Source organism: Salmo salar, chromosome 23 (genome assembly GCF_965601325.2).
Source record: "Salmo salar chromosome 23, fSalSal1, whole genome shotgun sequence".
NCBI classification, from domain to species: Eukaryota; Metazoa; Chordata; class Actinopteri; order Salmoniformes; family Salmonidae; genus Salmo; species Salmo salar.
Window position 1 is genome coordinate 42,676,284 of NC_138313.1, and position 21,075 is coordinate 42,697,358.

At 41.5% G+C, this 21,075-nt stretch overlaps 1 protein-coding gene across 2 annotated transcripts in view; it reads left to right on the top strand.

Annotated features, from left to right (window-relative positions):
• LOC106584676 (tripartite motif-containing protein 16) overlaps positions 1-9,178 on the top strand; it is a 37,745-nt gene extending 28,567 nt beyond the window's left edge. For both annotated transcript variants that reach the window (XM_082968142.1, XM_082968141.1), the window contains exons 3-6: positions 6,910-7,143; positions 7,345-7,504; positions 7,627-7,686; positions 7,923-9,178. In XM_082968142.1, coding sequence (XP_082824268.1) covers positions 6,910-7,143; positions 7,345-7,504; positions 7,627-7,686; positions 7,923-8,473 — 1,005 coding nt within the window. In that variant the 3' untranslated portion in view covers positions 8,474-9,178. The remainder of the gene's footprint in view (positions 1-6,909; positions 7,144-7,344; positions 7,505-7,626; positions 7,687-7,922) is intronic.
• Positions 9,179-21,075: the final 11,897 nt, after the last annotated feature.

Consider the following 21,075-nt stretch of genomic DNA (forward strand, 5'->3'; position numbering starts at 1 on the left):
AGGGCAATGCAAATAGTTCGGGTAGCCATTTGATGAAATGTTCAGGAGTCTTATGACTTGGGGGTAGAAGCTGTTTAGAAGCCTCTTGGACCTAGACTTGGCGCTCCGGGTACCGCTTGCCGTGCGGTAGCAGAGAGAACAGTCTATGACTAGGGTGGCTGGAGTCGTTTACAATTTTTAGGGCCTTCCTCTGACACCGCCTGGTATAGAGGTCCTGGATGGCAGGAAGCTTGGCCCCAGTGATGTACTGGGCCATTCGCACTACCCTCTGTAATGCCTTGCAGTCGGAGGCCGAGCAACAGCGCAGAGTACTTGGTCGGCTGTTGGAGCATGACCTGTATGTCAAGGCTGAGAAATGCCTGTTCTTTCAACAGTCCGTCTCCTTCTTAGGGTATCGCATATCTACGTCAGGAGTGGAGATGGAGAGTGACCGCATTGCAGCCATGCGTAATTGGCCGACTCAAACCACGGTGAAGGAGGTGCAGCGATTTTTAGGGTTTGCCAATTCCTACCGGAGGTTTATCCGGGGTTTTGGTCAGGTAGCTGCTCCCATTACCTCACTATTGAAGGGGGGTCCGGTGCGTTTGCAGTGGTCGGCTGTGGCGGACAGGGCTTTTAGGAAACTGAAGGCTCTGTTTACCTCGGTTCCTGTGTTGGCTCATCCGGATCCGTCTTTGCAATTCATAGTGGAGGTGGAGGCATCTGAGGCTGGGATAGGAGCTGTGCTCTCTCAGCACTCGTGTACGCCATCTAAGCTCCGCTCCTGTGCCTTCTTTTCTAAGAAGCTCAGCCCGTCGGAGCGAAACGATGTGGGGAACCGGGAGCTGTTGGCTGTCCTCAAGGCTTTGAAGGTGTGGAGACATTGGCTTGAGGGGGATAAACACCCTTTTCTCATCTGGACTGACCACCTTAATCTGGAATACATCCGGGAAGCGAGGAGACTAAATCCTTGCCAGGCAAGGTGGGCCATGTTTTTCGCCCATTTTGTGTTTACCCTCTCTTACAGACCAGGTTCCCTGAACGTTAAGGCAGACTCATTGTCCCGGCTGTATGACACAGAGGAGCGGTCCATGGATCCCACTCCCATAATTCCAGCTTCTTGCTTGGTGGCGCCGGTAGTGTGGGAGCTGGACGCGGACATTGAGCGGGCGTCACGTGCTGAGCCCATTCCCCTGAGTGTCCAGCTGGGCGTCGGTACGTTCCGTCTGCTGTCCGCGATCGGTTGTTCTACTGGGCTCACACGTCACCCTCCTCTGCTCATCCTGGGATTGATCGGACGATGCGCTGTCTTAGTGGGAGGTACTGGTGGCCCACTTTACCTAAAGACGTGAGGGTTTATGTTTCCTTCTGCTCAGTGCAAGGCTCCTAGACACCTACCCAGGGGTAAGTTACAACCCTTACCCGTTCCACAACGGCCGTGGTCGTACTTGCCGGTGGATTTTATAACCGATCTTCCACCTTCCTGTCGTCTTCTCCCTTTGGCCGGTCTCCCTACGGCCCTACAAACAGCGGAGGCTCTGTTTACACACGTCTTCCGGCACTACGGGGTGCCTGAGGATATAGTGTCTGATCGGGGTCCCCAGTTCACTTCTAGGGTCTGGAGGGCGTTCATGGAACGTCTGGGGGTCTCCGTCAGCCTTCCCTCGGGTTTTCACCCTGAGAGTAATGGGCAGGCGGAGAGAGCTAACCAGGATGTGGGTAGGTTCTGAGGTCTTATTGCCAGGACCGGCCGGGTAAGTGGGCGGAGTTTGTGCCCTGGGCAGAGATGGCTCAGAACTCGCTCCGCCACTCCTCCACTAACCTCTCTCCCTTTCAGTGTGTGTTGGGGTATCAGCCGGTTCTGGCCCCTTGGCATCAGAGTCAGACCGAGGCTCCTGCGGTGGATGACTGGTTCCGGCGCGCAGAGGAAACCCTGGGACGCTGCCCATGTCCGCCTTCAGCGCGCCAGAAAGTTGGCACAAACCGTCACCGCAGTGAGGCCCCGGTGTTTGCACCGGGGGACAGGGTCTGGCTCTCGACCAGAAACCTGCCCCTCCACCTGCCCTGCCGGAAGCTGGGTCCGCGGTTTGTGGGGCCGTTTAACCTCCCTGGGCAAGGTGGGATGCTTGCGTCCCACCTAGTCAACAGCCAGTGGAATCGCGTGGCGCGAAATACAAATACCTCATAAATGCTATAACTTCAATTTCTCAAACATATGACTATTTTACACCATTTTAAAGACAAGACTCTCGTTATTCCAACCACATTGTCCGATTTCAAAAAGGCTTTACAGCGAAAATAAGGTTGTACGTCCGCCAAAAATAATTACACAGCCATTTTCAAAGCAAGCATATATGTCACAAAAACCAAAACCACAGCTAAATGCAGCACTAACCTTTGATGATCTTCATCAGATGCCACTCCTAGGACATTATGTTATACAATACAAGCCTGTTTTGTTCAATCAAGTTCATATTCATATCAAAAACCAGCTTTTTACATTAGCATGTGATGTTCAGAACTAGCATACCCACCGCAAACTTCCGGTGAATTTACTAAATTACTCACGATTAACGTTCACAAAATACATAACAATTATTTTAAGAATTATAGATACAGAACTCCTTTATGCAATCGTGGTGTCAGATTTTAACCTCTCTAGGGTAGGTGGCACCAAATCGTCCCACCTACGTAACAGCCAGTGGAATCCTGTGGCGCGTTATTCAAATACCTTAGAAATGCTATTACTTCAATTTCTCAAACATATTACTTGTCACGGCTGTTGTCGGTGAATGAGGACCAAAACGCAGCAGGTACGTGAATGCTCATCTTGATTTTTAATTACTCTCAAAAATGAACATACAAAATAACGAAAAACGAACACTCGACAAATAAACAGTCTGGTAAGGCACAAGGCTATACACAGAACAATCACCCACAAATCACACACACAAACACACCCCAATATATGGGACTCTCAATCAAAGGCAGATAGACAACACCTGCCTTCAACTGAGAGTCCCAACCCCAATTAACCAAACATAGAAACACACACACCAGACTAACCATAGAATACAACCACATAGACCATCAACCAAAAACCCAGAAATACTAAATCAAACACCCTTTACACAAACACACCACCCCGAACCACATAAAACAAATACCCTCTGCCACGTCCTGACCAAACTACAAAAACAATTAACCTTATACTGGCCAGGACGTGACATTACTATTTTACAGCATTTTAAAGACAAGACTCTCGTTAATCTAACCACACTGTCTGATTTCAAAAAGGCTTTACAACGAAAGCAAAACATTAGATTATGTCAGCAGACTACCCAGCCAGAAATAATCAGACACCCATTTTTCAAGCTAGCATATAATGTCACAAAAACCCAGAAGACAGCTAAATGCAGCACTCACCTTTGATGATCTTCATCAGATGACACACCTAGGACATTATGTTATACAATACATGCATGTTTTGTTCAATCAAGTTCATATTTATATCAAAAACCAGCTTTTTACATTAGCATGTGACGTTCAGAACTAGCATACTCCCCGCAAACTTCCGGCGAATTTACTAACAATTTACTAAATTACTCACGATAAACGTTCACAAAAAGCATAACAATTATTTTAAGAATTATAGATACAGAACTCCTCTATGCACTCGATATGTCCGATTTTAAAATAGCTTTTTGGTGAAAGCACATTTCGCAATATTCTAAGTAGATAGCCCGGCATCACAGGGCTAGCTATTTAGACACCCAGCAAGTTTAGCCTTCTTCGTCAGAATGCACTCCCAGGACTTCTACTTCAATAACACATGTTGGTTTGGTCCCAAATAATCCATAGTTATATCCAAACAGCGGCGTTTTGTTCGTGCGTTCAAGACACTATCCGAAAGGGTAAAGAAGGGTGACGAGCACGACGCATTCGTGACAAAAAATTCGAATATTCCATTACCGTACTTCGAAACATGTCAACCGCTGTTTAAAATCAATTTTTATGCCATTTTTCTCGTAAAAAAGCGATAATATTCCGACCGGGAATCTGCGTTTAGGTAAAAAGACTAAAGAAAATAAAGCATGGGGTCGACTCGTGCACGCGCCTAAGCCCATTGTCCTCTGATCGGCCACTTGCCAAAAGCGCAAATGTGTTTCAGCCTGGGGCTGGAATGACATCATTCAGCTTTTTCCGCCTTTTGAGAGCCTATGGGAGCCGTAGGAAGTGTCACGTTACAGCAAAGATCCTCAGTCTTCAATAAACAGAGGCAAGAAGCTCAAGGAATGGTCAGACAGGCCACTTCCTGTAAGGAATCTTCTCAGGTTTTTGCCTGCCATATGAGTTCTGTTATACTCACAGACACCATTCAAACAGTTTTAGAAACTTTAGGGTGTTTTCTATCCAAAGCCAATAATTATATGCATATTCTAGTTTCTGGGCAGTAGTAATAACCAGATTAAATCGGGTACGTTTTTTATCCGGCCGTGTAAATACTGCCCCCTACCCCCAACAGGTTAATGCAACCGCTGTGTCAGATTTTAAAATAGCTTTTCGGCGAAAGCACATTGTTCAATATTCTGAGTACGGAGCTCAACCATCAATGCAAGCTATACAGCTACCCGCCAAGTCATGGCATCAATAAAACTCTAAATTAGTGTTATAAATCTTTCCTTACCTTTGCTGATCTTTGGCGGAATGCACTCGCAGGACTCCCACTTCCACAAGAAATGTTCATTAGTCCATCATTTATGTCCAAATACCTCCGTTTTGTTGGCGCGTCCAGAACACTATTCCAAAGGCACGATGCGGGAGCGCAAATCAATAGACGAAAAGCTAAATAGTTCCATTACCGTTTGTAGAAACATGTCAAACGATGTTTACAATCAATCCTTAGGGTGTTTTTAACATAAATAATCGATCATATTCCAATCGGACAATAGCATATTCATTACAGAAGAAAAATAAAAAATGCTAGCCATGTGTGAATGCTCATGAAGTAACTACATGACTTCAGACAGTCCACTGCTTGAACCGGCTGTTATTCCCTCAAAATTCACCATAGAAGCCTCAAACAACTTTCTAAAGACTGTTGACATCTAGTGGAAGCCGTAGGAAGTGCAAAATGACCCCTAAGTCACTGTAGTTTGGAAAGGGAATTAATTTAAACTACAGCCTCAGATTTTCAACTTCCTGGTTGGATTTTTTTCAGGTTTTTGCCTGCCATATGAGTTCTGTTATACTCACAGACATCATTCAAACAATTTCAGAAACTTCAGAGTGTTTTCTATCCACATCTACTAATAATATGCATATTCTAGTTTCTGGACCCAAGTAGTAGACAGTTTAATTTGGGTACGTTTTTCATCCGGCCGTGAAAATACTGCCCCCTACCCAAGAGAAGTTAATCATGTTGTGTATTTAACCCTCTATTTCCCCTCATGTCCATGTCGGTGATTGTTTGTGATGTTATGTTACGTGGGTTTGTGTATCGGTGTGCGACGGGTATATTTTACCCATGTTATTTTGTATTTTGGTTTTGGAGTTTGTTTTTTCATTAAATACTCCAGATTAACCAATTTGGTTTCTCCTGCGCCTGACTTCCCTGCCACCTACATACACAAATATGACAAAACAGCCTCGGAATAGAAAAGATGATGCATCTTCCAGCCCGACAATAAATGACATCATGCAGCCCTCACGGTTAGTAAATTTACCTCAACATGCCCCTCTCTGGTGGGAGAAGGCAGAGTCCTTGCTGCCGCTGAAGGAACAAGCTTTTGGTGGGGCTTGTTGAGTTGGCTACTTATACTTGACCTAAACTAATCTGAACTGTCTTATGCTGCCATCTATTGGAATTATTTAGCAATTGTAGCAGTACTGAATAAAGTGTGTATCCTTACTAAAGTAGTAATTACTCAGAATTGCAAAATATAAAATGTTCTAGTTCATTGTATCACTAACAACCATAAAATAACAATTTATAGCATAATGAAACTGACATAAACCAGAAAACGCTAAACATTTAGTTAAATATACATATTTGTATATAATTATCTAGATGGGTGACATTATCTGCCAAAGTAACACCTCCTTAACATATAAACACAGACACTGAAAATGAGCTTTTTTAATATATATCTGGTAGCTCTCAAAATAGCCTTTGCTTTGCTGAGCAGTTAGTTTTCAGGAGTGTGCTGCCTGCTTGCCTTCAGAGGAGTCTGTCTGTGAATAATGAAACGTTTGTAAGTTATAGACACACTTTCGCAGAGGCAGAGTTTACATTTACATGTGAGTCATTTAGGAGACACTCTTATCCAGAGTGACTAGGGGTAAAGAGCCTAAATCTGTTGATGTACAAGGGAACATCGACACATTTCTCACCTAGTCGGCTTGGGGATTCGAACCAGCCACCTTTCTATTACTGCCCAACGCTCATAACCACTAGATTACAAACCACTAAATGTTAAACACAAGTCAAATGGTAGTAGATAAATGGTAAGCTGGTTAAATAAAAGACTGCCATAATTTTGGGGAAATAGGGACATGTCTGTCTATTTCTCCAATTATCTCTAATAGATGTATTTATTTTAATGGTTTGAAGTTCTACACCATTTTAATCAGCATAACCTATTATTTCTAATGATGTAAGTTTGAGCATCGTACAATGTTTTTACCAATTGCTGGTAGTTAAAACGTAAACCAGTTATTATTATTATTGTTATATACTTTTTCCCAGTTTCGTCCAAAGAACAGATTGTAGTGGTAAAATAAAAAGGAAGACTTTTTTTGGTGCCATTTAGGGAAAATGGAATTGGGTTTGTGGCTGGATCAGTCTCTCTCTCCATCTCTCTCTCTTTCTCTCTCTCTCTTCCTCTTTCTCTCTCTCCCTCTTCTCTCTCTCTTTCTCTCTCTTAACAGCACTCTGCACAAGCAGCAATGGAGGACAGTGATCAGATCTTTACTGAGCTGATCCGCTCCATTGAGAGAAGGAGCTCTGAGGTGAAGGAGCTGATCAGAGCCCAAGAGAAGGCTCAAGTGAGTCAAGCTGAAGGACTCCTGGAGCAACTGAAGCAGGAGATAGCTGAGCTGAGGAAGAGAAGCACTGAGGTGGAGCAGCTCTCACACACAGAGGATCACATCCATTTCCTCCAGGTAACTAAACTGCCTTGTTACATGTGATATGAAAATGTATTTAATGTTTGTCTCTCTTTCTGTCTCTCTCGGTCTCTGTGTCTCTCTCTCTGTGTCTGTCTCTGTCTCTCTCTCTGTCTGGCTCACTCCCTCTCTGTCTGTCTCTCTCTCTATCTCCGTCTGTCTGTCGATCTCTCTCTCTCTCTGTCTCTCTCTCTCCAGAGTTATCAGTCTCTCTCCAGTATCAGTGTATCTTCAGACATACCTAGCATCGTTGTCCGTCCTCTTCAGTACTTTGGAGAAGTGAGTAAGACTGTGTCTGAACTGAGAGAGAAACTAGAAGACTTCCTTAAAAGAGAATGGACCAAGATCTCCACTACAGGTGTGTTGAAAATAATAAGAACATCAACTTTAGACCATTGAAAGTTCCCTACTAGTCATATACATGTGGAATATGGTATGATAACATTCCCTCTCTCTGTCAATGTGTTTGTGTGTCTGTAGTGAATATAAGGGATGTTGTACTGCCTCCAAAGCCCAAGACCAGAGAACAGTTGTTACAATGTGAGTCTCTTTATTGTGAAGTAACTAACAGTCTCTTTTTACTGACACTCCTAACAATCCCTGTAGAAATATATAGCAATAGTAGATCTAATCAAAGACTGGGTATCTATCTGACTCCTCATATTTCACTGATTTGATCTCTGCTGTGCTCTAATCAAAGACAGGGTAGATACAGTATCTGACTTAACTTATTGTTCTAACTCCCCTCATTGGTCTCTGCTCTGCTCTTCTCCCAGATTCCTGTCAGCTCACACTGGACCCAAACACAGCAGGCACACGCCTCTCTCTGTCTGAAGGGAACAGAAAGGTGACCACTACACGTCAAGTCCAACCATATCCTGACCATCCAGACAGATTCACCAACCACTACCAGGTTCTCTGTAGAGAGGGTCTGTCTGGATGCTGTTACTGGGAGGTGGAGTGGAGTGGTGATGTTGTTGTTACAGCAGTCTCATATAAAGACATCAGCAGAACAGAGACAGATGGTGTATTTGGATATAATAACAAGTCCTGGAGTTTACAGTACCAGTGCTTTAGTGGTGGTTATTGTTTCAGACACAATAATTTTAAGACTAAAGTATCAGGCCCTCAGTCCTCCAGAGTGGGAGTGTACCTGGATCACAAGGCAGGTACTCTGTCCTTCTACAGCGTCTCTGACACAATGACCCTCCTCCACAGAGTCCAGACCACATTCACTCAGCCCCTCTATCCTGGGTTTTATCTCTGTTATAGTACTGCTGAGCTGGTCGACATAGATACTAGTCATGCTGGTGTAGTCTATAGCTGAGCTGGTTAAACTGTAGTAGGGTCCACATAGATACTATTCATGCTGGTGTAGTCTATAGCTGAGCTAGTTAAACTGTAGTAGGGTCCACATAGATACTAGTCATGCTGGTGTAGTCTATAGCTGAGCTGGTTAAACTGTAGTAGGGTCCACAAAGATACTAGTCATGCTGGTGTAGTCTATAGCTGAGCTGGTTAAACTGTAGTAGGGTCCACATATATACTAGTCATGCTGGTGTAGTCTATAGCTGAGCTGGTTAAACTGTAGTAGGGTCCACATAGATACTAGTCATGCTGCTGTAGTCTATAGCTGAGCTGGTTAAACTGTAGTAGGGTCCACATAGATACTAGTCATGCTGGTGGTGATGGTCACCAGATATAATGGTCTGTTATTCTGTACAATAATTTGTCTGACTGTATAGTTGAATTAAAATGTAATGTACTTATTTTTATCAAATACAATGTTTTAATCTTGTACATTTCCATGAATCATGATGTATGGTGTTGATGTATATTGGTTGTCATTCAGAACCATTGATATGTTTTCTCAGTTGGTTCTCTGTCTCTATGTAATTCTCCTCAGTATCATTGAACAGCTTGTAGTCTCGGCCCTAATTAATGTGTTCTCTGTCACCTGGAGCTGCATGGAAAATGGTCCAGGAACAAAAGAACAATTCAGGACTAGTCAGCCCACTACAAGCTGGAATCACTTACTTTCTACTAAACTATATGGACTGGTTTCCCAGACACAGATTAATCCTAGTCCTGGACTAAAAAGAATGTTCAATGTAGATGTCCAGGAAACCGGCCCTAAATGTGTCATCTTTCATCCTCCCATACTGCTCAGTCCAGCAACATTAAACCTGTCCAGCAGGTGGTGCTATTGACCAAACAATAAAACCAGCAGATATCTTGACTTGCCACTCAGTATATCAGTAATGTTCAGAATAGTACTTTTATATCATTGGAGATTGATGGTCTTTTTAATCCACTATCCAGAGTCAGGAACAGATGAAGTTAGGTCTGCTACTGTTCAGTGATTAAATATGATTTATGGTGATGGGAAATAAAAAATACAACACTAAACTTCATCTAGTAATAGTTTTCCTTTGTTATTTATTCCAAGGTGTGTCTTTAACTTGTAAATGGATTGTGTGGAGGTGAGCTAGTGGTGTGGCTGATAGAATAGAATGTAAAGGAAGGAGGGGAGGGGAAATGGACAGATATATCAGACAGATGAGGGGAGAAAGATCTTCATACAGGAGTTAGTGTCTCTGTTCCAAATAGCTCCCTATTCCCTGTGTAGTGCACTAGGATTCTTTTGACCAGATCTAAAGTAATGTTCTAGATGTTAGATTGTTTCTCCCTGTCATTAGAACATGACAATATGGTAATGACTTTAGTGGTTTTCCTCCTCTTTGTTTTTATTGTTATGTTGTTATGTGTGTTGTCAGGTTGTTCCTCTGTGTTCCTAATTGAAAATCCATTAACAATGAATCACAAACTAATGATATTCCAGTTGTGTTTAGACAACTTCATGTCTGACATCCCCCAGTTCTGTTCAGACCCATTGAACTGGGTCACATTGTAAATGGTGACTTGTATTGATAGTCCATACTGGACCTAACTGTGGTTAACCAGACTGGAGGGGTTCTGATCACATATTCCCTCATCTCCACAACTTTACCTGATGTTCTCTCTCTCTCTGCCTCTCTCTCTCTCTCTCTCTGTGTCTCTCTCTCTCTCTAAACCGTATAGAAAGCAGACAACCTCAATATGGTTTAATTCCTGTAGTTATCAGAACACATGGGGTGTGTCCCAATTATATCTCCTTTCTAAGTGTGAACTTGTCCACTTCCCTTCATGGATTTAAAGGAAATGACTGGTATATGTAAACTCCCTCTACCCCATGCCAACTCCAATCCAATGCTTTTACATTTGTGAGGAGTAGTGAAGGAATGCTACACTTCAGGAGGAAGGAGAGACTATTGAGACGTCCCCATGGAGAGATGATAGAGGGATGTGAAAGAGGAGAGAGGTAATGGTTGTACTCCCCCATGGAGAGATGATAGAGGGATGTGAAAGAGGAGAGAGGTAATGGTTGTACTGGACTTATTTATTCTCTCATTACTTACTTATTCTGTTTCAATAACATAATTGCAGTACACAAACTAATTACATTCGAGGATTTATTATTGTATTAAAGTAAACCTGTATTAAAATTCACCATAAAATGTACAATTAATTCCATAGCTTAACATGGGAAGTGCTCCCACCCTCCTATTAGAGTCATTGAAGTGTTGGATGAGATAGGACCCTGCCTTCACAGGGGATATTTGTTGGACCTGTAACAACAGGTGATGAGGACCTCATCCTCCAGGAACACAATGAAATCCAGGGACTGCAGTGTGCTCTAGTCTCCAGCAGGGGGCAGTAAAACCCTATGGACCTGAAAGGGAAAGTGAGGGGTAAAAATCAAAGGTTACATTGATGTTTCCACAGAGATCTGAGTCGTATTCACTAGTCACTAAACTGAAGAAAATGAACTGAAACAGGGAGGGACTAACTGAACTTGTCCAATAAAAAAAGTTTGTTTTCATTTTCTGTTTGAAAATGTTTTGCTGTTGCCCTAATTAATACGACCCTGGCAGAGTCGCAAAGAAAAAGTCATATCTCAGACTGGCCAATAAAAAGAAAGATTAAGATGGGCAAAAGAACACAGACACTGGACAGAGGAACTCTGCCTAGAAGGCCAGCATCCAGGAGTCGCCTCCTCACTGTTGATGTTGAGACTGGTGTTTTGTGGGTACTATTTAATGAAGCTGCCCGTTGAGGACTTGTGAGGCGTCTGTTTCTCAAACTAGACACACTCATATACTTGTCCTCTTGCTCAGTTGTGCACCGGGGCCTCCCACTCCTCTTTCTATTCTGGTTAGAGCCAGTTTGCGCTGTTCTGTGAAGGGAGTAGGACACAGCGTTGTACCAGATCTTCAGTTTCTTGGCAATTTCTTGCATGGAATAGCCTTCATTTCTCAGAACAAGAATAGACTGACAAGTTTTAGAAGAAAGTTCTTTGTTTCTGGCCATTTTGAGCCTGTAATTCAACCCACAAATGCTGATGCTCAACTAGTCTAAAGAAGGACAGTTTTATTGCTTCTTTAATCAGGACAACAGTTTTCAGCTGTGCTAACATAATTGCAAAAGGGTTTTCTAATGATCAATTAGCCTTTTAAAATGATAAACTTGAATTAGCTAACACAACGTGCCATTGGAACACAGGAGTGATGGTTGCTGATAATGGGCCTCTGTAGATATTCCATAAAAAATCAGCCGTTCCCAGCTACAATAGTCATTTACAACATTAACGATGTCTACACTGTATTTCTGATCATTTTGATGTTATTTTAATGGACAAAAATTATGCTTTTCTTTAAAAAACAATGACATTTCTAAGTGATCCCAAACTTTTGAACGGTTGTGTATATTTGACAACTTTTACTTTTATTTCACTACATTCCTAAATAAAATAATGTACTTTTTACTCCATACATTTTCCCTGACCTCCAAAAGTACTAGTTACATTTTGAATGTTTAGAAGGACAGGAAAATGGTCCAATTCACACACTTATCAAGAGAACGTCCCTGGTCATCCTGTCTCTGATCTGGTGGACTGACTAAACACAAAAGCTTTGTTTGTAAATGATGTCAGAGTGTTGCACTGTGCCTCTGACTATATGTAAAACAAGAAAATGGTACAATATGGTTTTCTTAACATAGGTAATTTTACATTTTTGTACTTTTACTTTTGATACTTGTGGTGGCTAATTTCTGCATTACCAAATGAGGAGAGTTACACACTTCACACACCAGTCAGAGTCATACTTAAAACTACATCTTTAATAATTAAAATGCTTTTGCAAAAGCACTTGACTTTCAATGATGCGCTATCTCTAATGAACCACTGAGAAGTGACTACACAAAATTACAAAGAGCTTTTATAGCCAAGATGCACCCCTTCAACGTACATGACGAACCACAGATCTTAGGAACAGTTCACAAAGGTTAAGATTTGTATGAAAGATATCTATAAAACATAGCAGACAGCAACTGCTGTATCAACAGTGTTCATTGTATAGACCAGTGTCTGGTTCTCCTACCCCAAACTGGAACCGCCTCTCCCTGGTACGGTATAGAACAGAACCATTAGCTCATCCAATGGAATGCTCTTTAGGCGTTATTATCAAAAGACATCGTAAATCTCCTCTGTCAGTGCTATCTCATAGAGGTCCATCCTCAGTAAAACACACACACATATGTAGACAATGTTCCAATCTGTCCTCTTCCCTTTCTGATATTCTGCATAGCACCAGAGACATGTAAAAGACAAGCCTGACCTCTCCCCTCTCTGGGCCCCAAGTGACTGAGCCCCAGCTAAGGGAAAAGTGCAACTAAAAGACACCAGAGTCCAAAGGGATACATTCTAATGACAATTATCTCACATAAGCATATTATGCAAATAAAACATCTTAATTATCTATGTTACCCAACTAATTCTGATTCATCCGCCACATACTTAAGTATATTTAAAACCAATTACTTTTAGACTTTTGCTCAAGTAGTATTTTACAGGGTAGCTTTCACTTTAACTTGAGTCCATTTCCATTAAGGTATCTTTACTTTTACTCAAGTATGACAATTGAGAACTTTTTTTCCACCGCTTGACTGTACTGTATTGAACTGAACTATACTGGACTGTACTGTACTGTACTGTACAATACTGTACTGAACTATACTGTTCTGTACTTTACTATACTGTACTATACTGAACTGAACTATACTGAACTGAACTATACTCTACTCTACTGAACTGAACTATACTGTACTGAACTATACTCTACTGTACTGAACTATACTGTAAAGTACTGAACTATACTGTACTGAACTATACTCTACTGTACCTAAATATAGTGTACTGTACTGTACTCCAATGTACTACTGTACTGAACTATACTGTACTGAACTCTACTCTACTGTACTGTACTGAACTATACTCTACTGTACCTAACTATACTGTACTGTACTGTACTCTAATGTACTACTGTACTGAACTATACTGTACTGAACTCTAATCTACTGTACTGTCCTTAACTGGACTGTACTATACTGAACTGAACTACACTCTACTGTACTATACTGTACTGTACTGTACTATACTCTGCTGTATTGAACTATACTCTACTGTGGTGACTATACTGAACTATATTCTACTGTACTGAACTGAACTATACTGAACTATACTCTACTGTACTGAACTATAATCTACTCTACTGAACTGAACTGAACTACTCTACTGTGCTGAACTATACTCTACTGTACTGAACTATACTGCACTGAACTGAACTATTCTACTGAACTGAACTGAACTATACTCTACTGTACTGAACTATACTCTACTGTACTGTACTGAACTGAACTATACTCTACTGTACTGAACTATACTGTACTGCACTGAACTATACTCTACTGAACTGAACTATACTATACTATACTATACTATACTGAACTATACTATACTATACTGAACTATACTGTACTGTACTGTACTGAACAATACTCTACGGTACTGAACTATACTCTACTGAACTGAACTGCACTATACTATACTATACTGAACTATACTCTACTGTACTGAACTGAACTATACAATTCTGTACTGAACTATACTATACTGTACTGAACTGAACTACTCTACTGTGCTGAACTATACTCTACTGTACTGAACTATACTCTACTGTACTATACTGAACTACACTGTTCTGAACTGAACTATACTGAACTACTCTACTGTGCTGAACTATACTCTACTGTACAGAACTATACTCTTCTGTACTATACTGAACTACACTGTACTGTACTGAACTATACTCTACTGTACTATACTGAACTACACTGTACTGAACTACTCTACTGAACTACACTGTACTGAACTGAACTATACTGAACTACTCTACTGAACTATACTGTACTGTACTGAACTACTCTATTGTGCTGAACTATACTCTACTGTACAGAACTATACTCTTCTGTACTATACTGAACTACACTGTACTGAACTGAACTATACTGTACTGAACTGAACAATACTGTACTGAACTGAACTGAACTACTCTACTGTACTGAACTGAACTCTACTGTACTGTGCCTAACTATAATCTACTGTACTGACCTATACTGTACTGAGCAATACTCTACTGTACTGAACTATACTATACTGTACTGAACTGAACTACAATCTACTGTACTGAACTGTACTGAACTACTCTACTGTGCTGAACTATACTGTACTGAACTATACTCTACTGTACTATACTGAACTACACTGTACTGAACTGAACTATACTGAACTACTCTACTGAACTACACTGTACTGAACTGAACTATACTGAACTACTCTACTGAACTATACTGTACTGTACTGAACTACTCTACTGTGCTGAACTATACTCTACTGTACAGAACTATACTCTTCTGTACTATACTGAACTACACTGTACTGAACTGAACTATACTGTACTGAACAATACTGTACTGAACTGAACTACTCTACTGTACTGAACTGAACTCTACTGTACTGTGCCTAACTATAATCTACTGTACTGACTTATACTGTACTGAGCAATACTCTACTGTACTGAACTATACTATACTGTACTGAACTGAACTACAATCTACTGTACTGAACTGAACTATACTATACTGTACTGAACTATACTATACTGTACTGAACTATACTATACTGTACTGAACTGAAGTACTCTACTGTGCTGAACTATACTCTACTGTACTGAACTATACTCTACTGTACTATAGTGAACTACACTGTACTGAACTGAACTATACTGTACTAAACTATACTCTACTGAACTATACTGTACTGAACTGAACTACTCTACTGTGCTGAACTATACTCTACTGTACAGAACTATACTCTACTATACTATACTGAACTACACTGTGCTGAACTATACTCTACTGTACTGAACTATACTCTACTGTACTATACTGAACTACACTGTACTGAACTGAACTATAATGTACTGAACTGAACTATACTCTGCTGTACTATACTGAACTACACTGTACTGAACTGAACTATACTGAACTACTCTACTGAACTATACTGTACTGTACTGAACTACTCTATTGTGCTGAACTATACTCTACTGTACAGAACTATACTCTACTGTACTATACTGAACTACACTGTACTGAACTATACTGTACTGAACTGAACAATACTGTACTGAACTGAACTGAACTACTCTACTGTACTGAACTGAACTCTACTGTACTGTACCTAACTATACTCTACTGTACTGACCTATACTGTACTGAGCAATACTCTACTGTACTGAACTATACTATACTGTACTGTACTATACTGAACTACACTGTACTGAACTGAACTATAATGTACTGAACTGAACTATACTCTGCTGTACTATACTGAACTACACTGTACTGAACTGAACTATACTGAACTACTCTACTGAACTATACTGTACTGTACTGAACTACTCTATTGTGCTGAACTATACTCTACTGTACAGAACTATACTCTACTGTACTATACTGAACTACACTGTACTGAACTATACTGTACTGAACTGAACAATACTGTACTGAACTGAACTGAACTACTCTACTGTACTGAACTGAACTCTACTGTACTGTACCTAACTATACTCTACTGTACTGACCTATACTGTACTGAGCAATACTCTACTGTACTGAACTATACTATACTGTACTGAACTACACTCTACTGTACTGAACTGAACTATACTATACTGTACTGAACTATACTATACTGTACTGTACTGAACTATACTATACTGTACTGAACTGAAGTACTCTACTGTGCTGAACTATACTCTACTGTACTGTACTGAACTTTACACTACTGTACTATAGTGAACTACTCTACTGTACTGAACTATACTGTACTGAACTGAACTATACCCTACTGAACTATACTGTACTGAACTGAACTACTCTACTGTGCTGAACTATACTCTACTGTACAGAACTATACTCTACTATACTATACTGAACTACACTGTACTGAACTATACTCTACTGTACTGAACTATACTCTACTGTACTATACTGCACTACACTGTACTGAACTGAACTATACTGTACTGAACTATACTGTACTGAACTGAACTACACTCTACTGTACTGAACTATACTCTACTGTACTGTACTGAACTGAACTATACTGTACTGCACTATACTATACCATACTATATTATACTGTACTGAATGATACTATACCATACTATACTATACTGTGCTGTACTGAACTATACTACACTGTACTGAACTACTCTACTGTGCTGAACTATACTCTACTGTACTGAACTATACTGTTGTCATGTCTTTGGGGTACCATTAAACTGAAGACATGTTTATCAATTAACTCCCTGTAATTATTATCACGCGATCAAACTGATTCATCGTTTAATTGTAATTAACTAGGAGATCGGGGCACCAAGGAAAATATTCAGATTACAAAGTTATAATTTTCCTAATATAACTTTCCTATATTATAACATTATATATTATATTCTATTATAGTATAGGCCGATTATCTTCTGGTTTAAATGGTGTATTTTACCTCGCGTCCAGTCTCATTCCAAACGTCGTAAATTGTTGTATCTGCACGAACCCAGTCTTTACTAAGAGTCATCCATACATCAATTGTCTTAAAATCATTTATTTACTAAACTAAGTAATTCACATAAAGTATACAAACAGTAATTATCATCACAAAGAATTGGTAGAGTAATGTGGCTAACAGGCATGGCTGGCCTGTTGAACAATGGGTCATAAAGGGCAGCTGAGAAGACCCTACAGTTCATTAATATTAACAATTGACATGCTAATCCTTTGCACATGAACGCTCACTCATTTGAGAACCATTGCAATCAATATATTTTTACACTCAGTGTGTCGTCGGGATCCTTGTTGGAGCGTCGTTCAGTTGGAGAGTTTTCTCTCTCTCTCTCTCTCTCTCTCTCTCTCTCTCTCTGCATGCTGGGAGTGTTTGGTGCATGCTGGGAATTGTTTGAGCAAGATAGTGCGTGTGTGGTGTAGAGTTAGATATTCAGAACTTTCTTTAGGTTTTCTCTTTCTTGGTGGCATTCTTTGTTTTCTTCTGTGCATGATTAAGGTTATTATTTTTATTTGTTTGTTGTGGTAGAATTAAGTATTTTGTTTTCGTATCGAAATTACCCTGTTTTTGGCGGGGATGGCAGCCCGAATGGGGATGCCGTCCCTGTCACTTCGGCACGGCTTTAGGTGTGTTACTGAAGCTACTGTCACGGTGGAGGAGTTTCTGGTCGCCGTAGGAGAGAAGGTAGGATATGAGAATGTTGCTTATGCGTCACGGATGAATAAAGCGGTGGTGGTTTTTCTTAAAGAAGAGTGTCTTGTTAATCGTATGGTTGAGCAAGGCGTACTTCTTAAAGGAATGTTTATTCAAGTTACGCCGCTTTTTTCTCCGTCAACAAGGGTAACGATTTCAAATGTACCGCCGTTTATTCCAAATGAGCTATTGGAGCGCGAGTTATTGCGCTTTGGGAAGTTTGCAAGTTCCATTAAGGTTGTCCCGTTGGGTTGCAAACACCCGGCGTTGAAACAGGTTATGTCTTTTCGGCGACAGGTGTTTATGTTTTTGGACTCACCGGAGCAGACTTTGGAGTTAGCGTTTAAAGTCAAGTATGACAATAAATTATATATGGCTTATGCTAGTACGGGTAGTCAACGGTGTTTTGAGTGTGGGGATGTTGGTCATAAGCGACATGCTTGCCCGAAAAGGGAGAAGGCAGAGGGAGGGGCGCAGGTGGTCCTCGTAACGCCTGGGCCCACTAATGTAGGGAGAGGTGGGCCGACAGCGGTAGAGCAGCCACAAGCACCTGCTGCTGAGGAACAAGTTATCCATGTTGAGGACAAGGAGTTGCAACTTGTGTTAGAGGGAAATGTTATGCAGCAGAAACATTTTGTTGTAGAAAGCAAGGATAGATCTGAAGAGCCAGTTCCTCAGACTGGTGATGAGGTGCCCAGTACGAGTGCTGGGGTACAGGAGGGGGTTCATATGGAGCTAGTCTCCCAGGTAGTGGAGGAAATGCCCACTATGAGTAACGGGGTACAGGAGGGGATTCATGTGGAGCTAGACTCCCAGGTAGTGGAGGAGATGCCCACTACTAGTAATAGGGTACAGGTGGGGCTAGTCTCCCAGGTAGTGGAGGAGATGCCCACTACTAGTAATAGGGTTCAGGTGGGGCTAGTCTCCCAGGTAGTGGAGGAGATGCCCACTACTAGTAATAGGGTTCAGGTGGGGCTAGTCTCTCAGGTAGTGGAGGAGATGCCCACTACGACTAATAGGGTTCAGGTGGGGCTAGTCTCCCAGGTAGTGGAGGAGATGCCCACTACTAGTAATAGGGTTCAGGTGGGGCTAGTCTCCCAGGTAGTGGAGGAGATGCCCACTATTAGTAATGGGGTTCAGGTAGAGCTAGTCTCCCAGGTAGTGGAGGAGATGCCCACTACTAGTAATAGGGTTCAGGTAGAGCTAGTCTCCCAGGTAGTAGAGGAGATGCCCACTACTAGTAATAGGGTTCAGGTGGGGATAGTCTCCCAGGTAGTGGAGGAGATGCCTGGTACGAGTGATGGGCTGCAAGTGGGGAGTGATGAAAGGGATGTGTTAGAAGTGAGTCAGGGGTCTGTGGCGTCAGTTGAGGAGGAGCAGGATATGGATATCTCTATTGGTATGATAGCAGCTGGTGACGACTCAATTTATGATCTAGAGGAGGTAAATAGGTTTTTGGATCAGACTTTTGGGAAATCTGTCAAATTGGCAGAATATTTTGATGTTGATAAGTTTGTGAGGTCAGCTGTGATGTTACAGAAGACGGTGGGGTTAGACCAGTTAAGTGAGAAGAAGCGGTTTCGCTTGAGGAAATTTGTTACTGCTGTTACAGCAGCAAAAGGTGCTGGGAAACGTGGTCAGGGTAAGAGAAAATTTAAACAATGATGTTGATCATGCTTCATAGGGTGTCTTCTTTTTTCTCTTTGGTTTCTCTGTGGTTTCTTCTGCTTTTCCTTTCTCTTTTCTATATGGAGGTACTAAGGGTAGGTTCTCTCAATATTAATGGTGGAAGGGACAGGAATAAGAGGGCTTGGGTATTAGAAATAATAAAACAGAAAAGGCTTAATGTAGTTTTTCTACAGGAGACACATAGTGATGAGGAAAATAAGGTTGACTGGGGTATGTGGTGGGAGGGGCAGCATATACTCAGTCATGGTACTAATTTCAGTGCTGGGGTGGCAATCTTGTTTTCTTCAGGCTTAGGGGTGACTGTGGTATCTACAACAGAGATTGTCAAGGGACGGGTTTTATTGGTCAAGGCGGAGGTTATGGGGTTTTTGTTTGTTTTTTTGAATGTTTATGCTCCTAATGAGGGTACAGAGCGTATTGCTGTATTTGATCAAATAAAGGAAACTTTAAGACAGTGTGACCAAGAGGGTTGTATGGTTTTAGGGGGGGACTGGAACTGTACAGTGGATTTTACTGTTGATCGCACCGCTGAAGAACCTCACCTGCGGTCAGCCACTTGCCTGTCTGGTCTACTAACTGAGTTTGAGCTTTCTGATGTGTGGAGAGTCAGGAATGCAAAAGTTAGGCAGTACACATGGCTAAAAATCAATGAAGGTCGTGTCAGTGCTGCAAGGTTAGACAGGTTGTATATATCTGATCACTACTGTAGTAGAGTTGGAAGATGTGACATTACTCCTGTGGGTTTCTCTGATCACCATTTTGTTACTGTTGATATTCATTTGTCCTGTCCACGAAGGTCATCACCTTACTGGTATTTTAATGTTAAATTGTTACATGATGTCATGTTTTGTGAAAGGTTTTTGTTGTTTTGGGAAAAATGGAGGGTTACAAAAGGAAATTTTGAGTCCTTGAGACAATGGTGGGAGGTTGGGAAGGCCCAAATACGATTATTTTGTCAACAGTATACTGCTCTGTCTCGAATTGAAGTCAAAGAGACTATCAAGGCCCTTGAACAGGACATCAAATTTATTGAATTGAAGCTGCTCACTCAGAATGACCCTGGATTAGTCATGAATTTACAGGACAAGAGACATGAACTGAGATTGTTTCTGCATGAAAGAGTGAAGGGTGCCTTGATTAGGTCTCGTTTCGCTTCCCTCAAGGATATGGATGCTCCTAGCGCTTTCTTTTTTAACCTAGGACAGTCGACACTGCAACGTAAACAGATGGTCTGCCTTCGTCTCCCTGATGGGAAGGTGACCACAGATGACAGTGAAATGCGTCAACATGCAGTGGATTTCTACTCTGCCCTCTATAAGGTGGAGGATTGTGACTCTCTGTGTACTGAACAGTTGCTACACGGTCTTCCTCAATTGGGACCTGAGCAGAGAGTCGCATTGGACTCTGACATTACACTGCAAGAGCTGTCCACAGCAGTTATGCAGCTCTCAACAGGCCGAGCCCCTGGCATTGATGGTTTACCA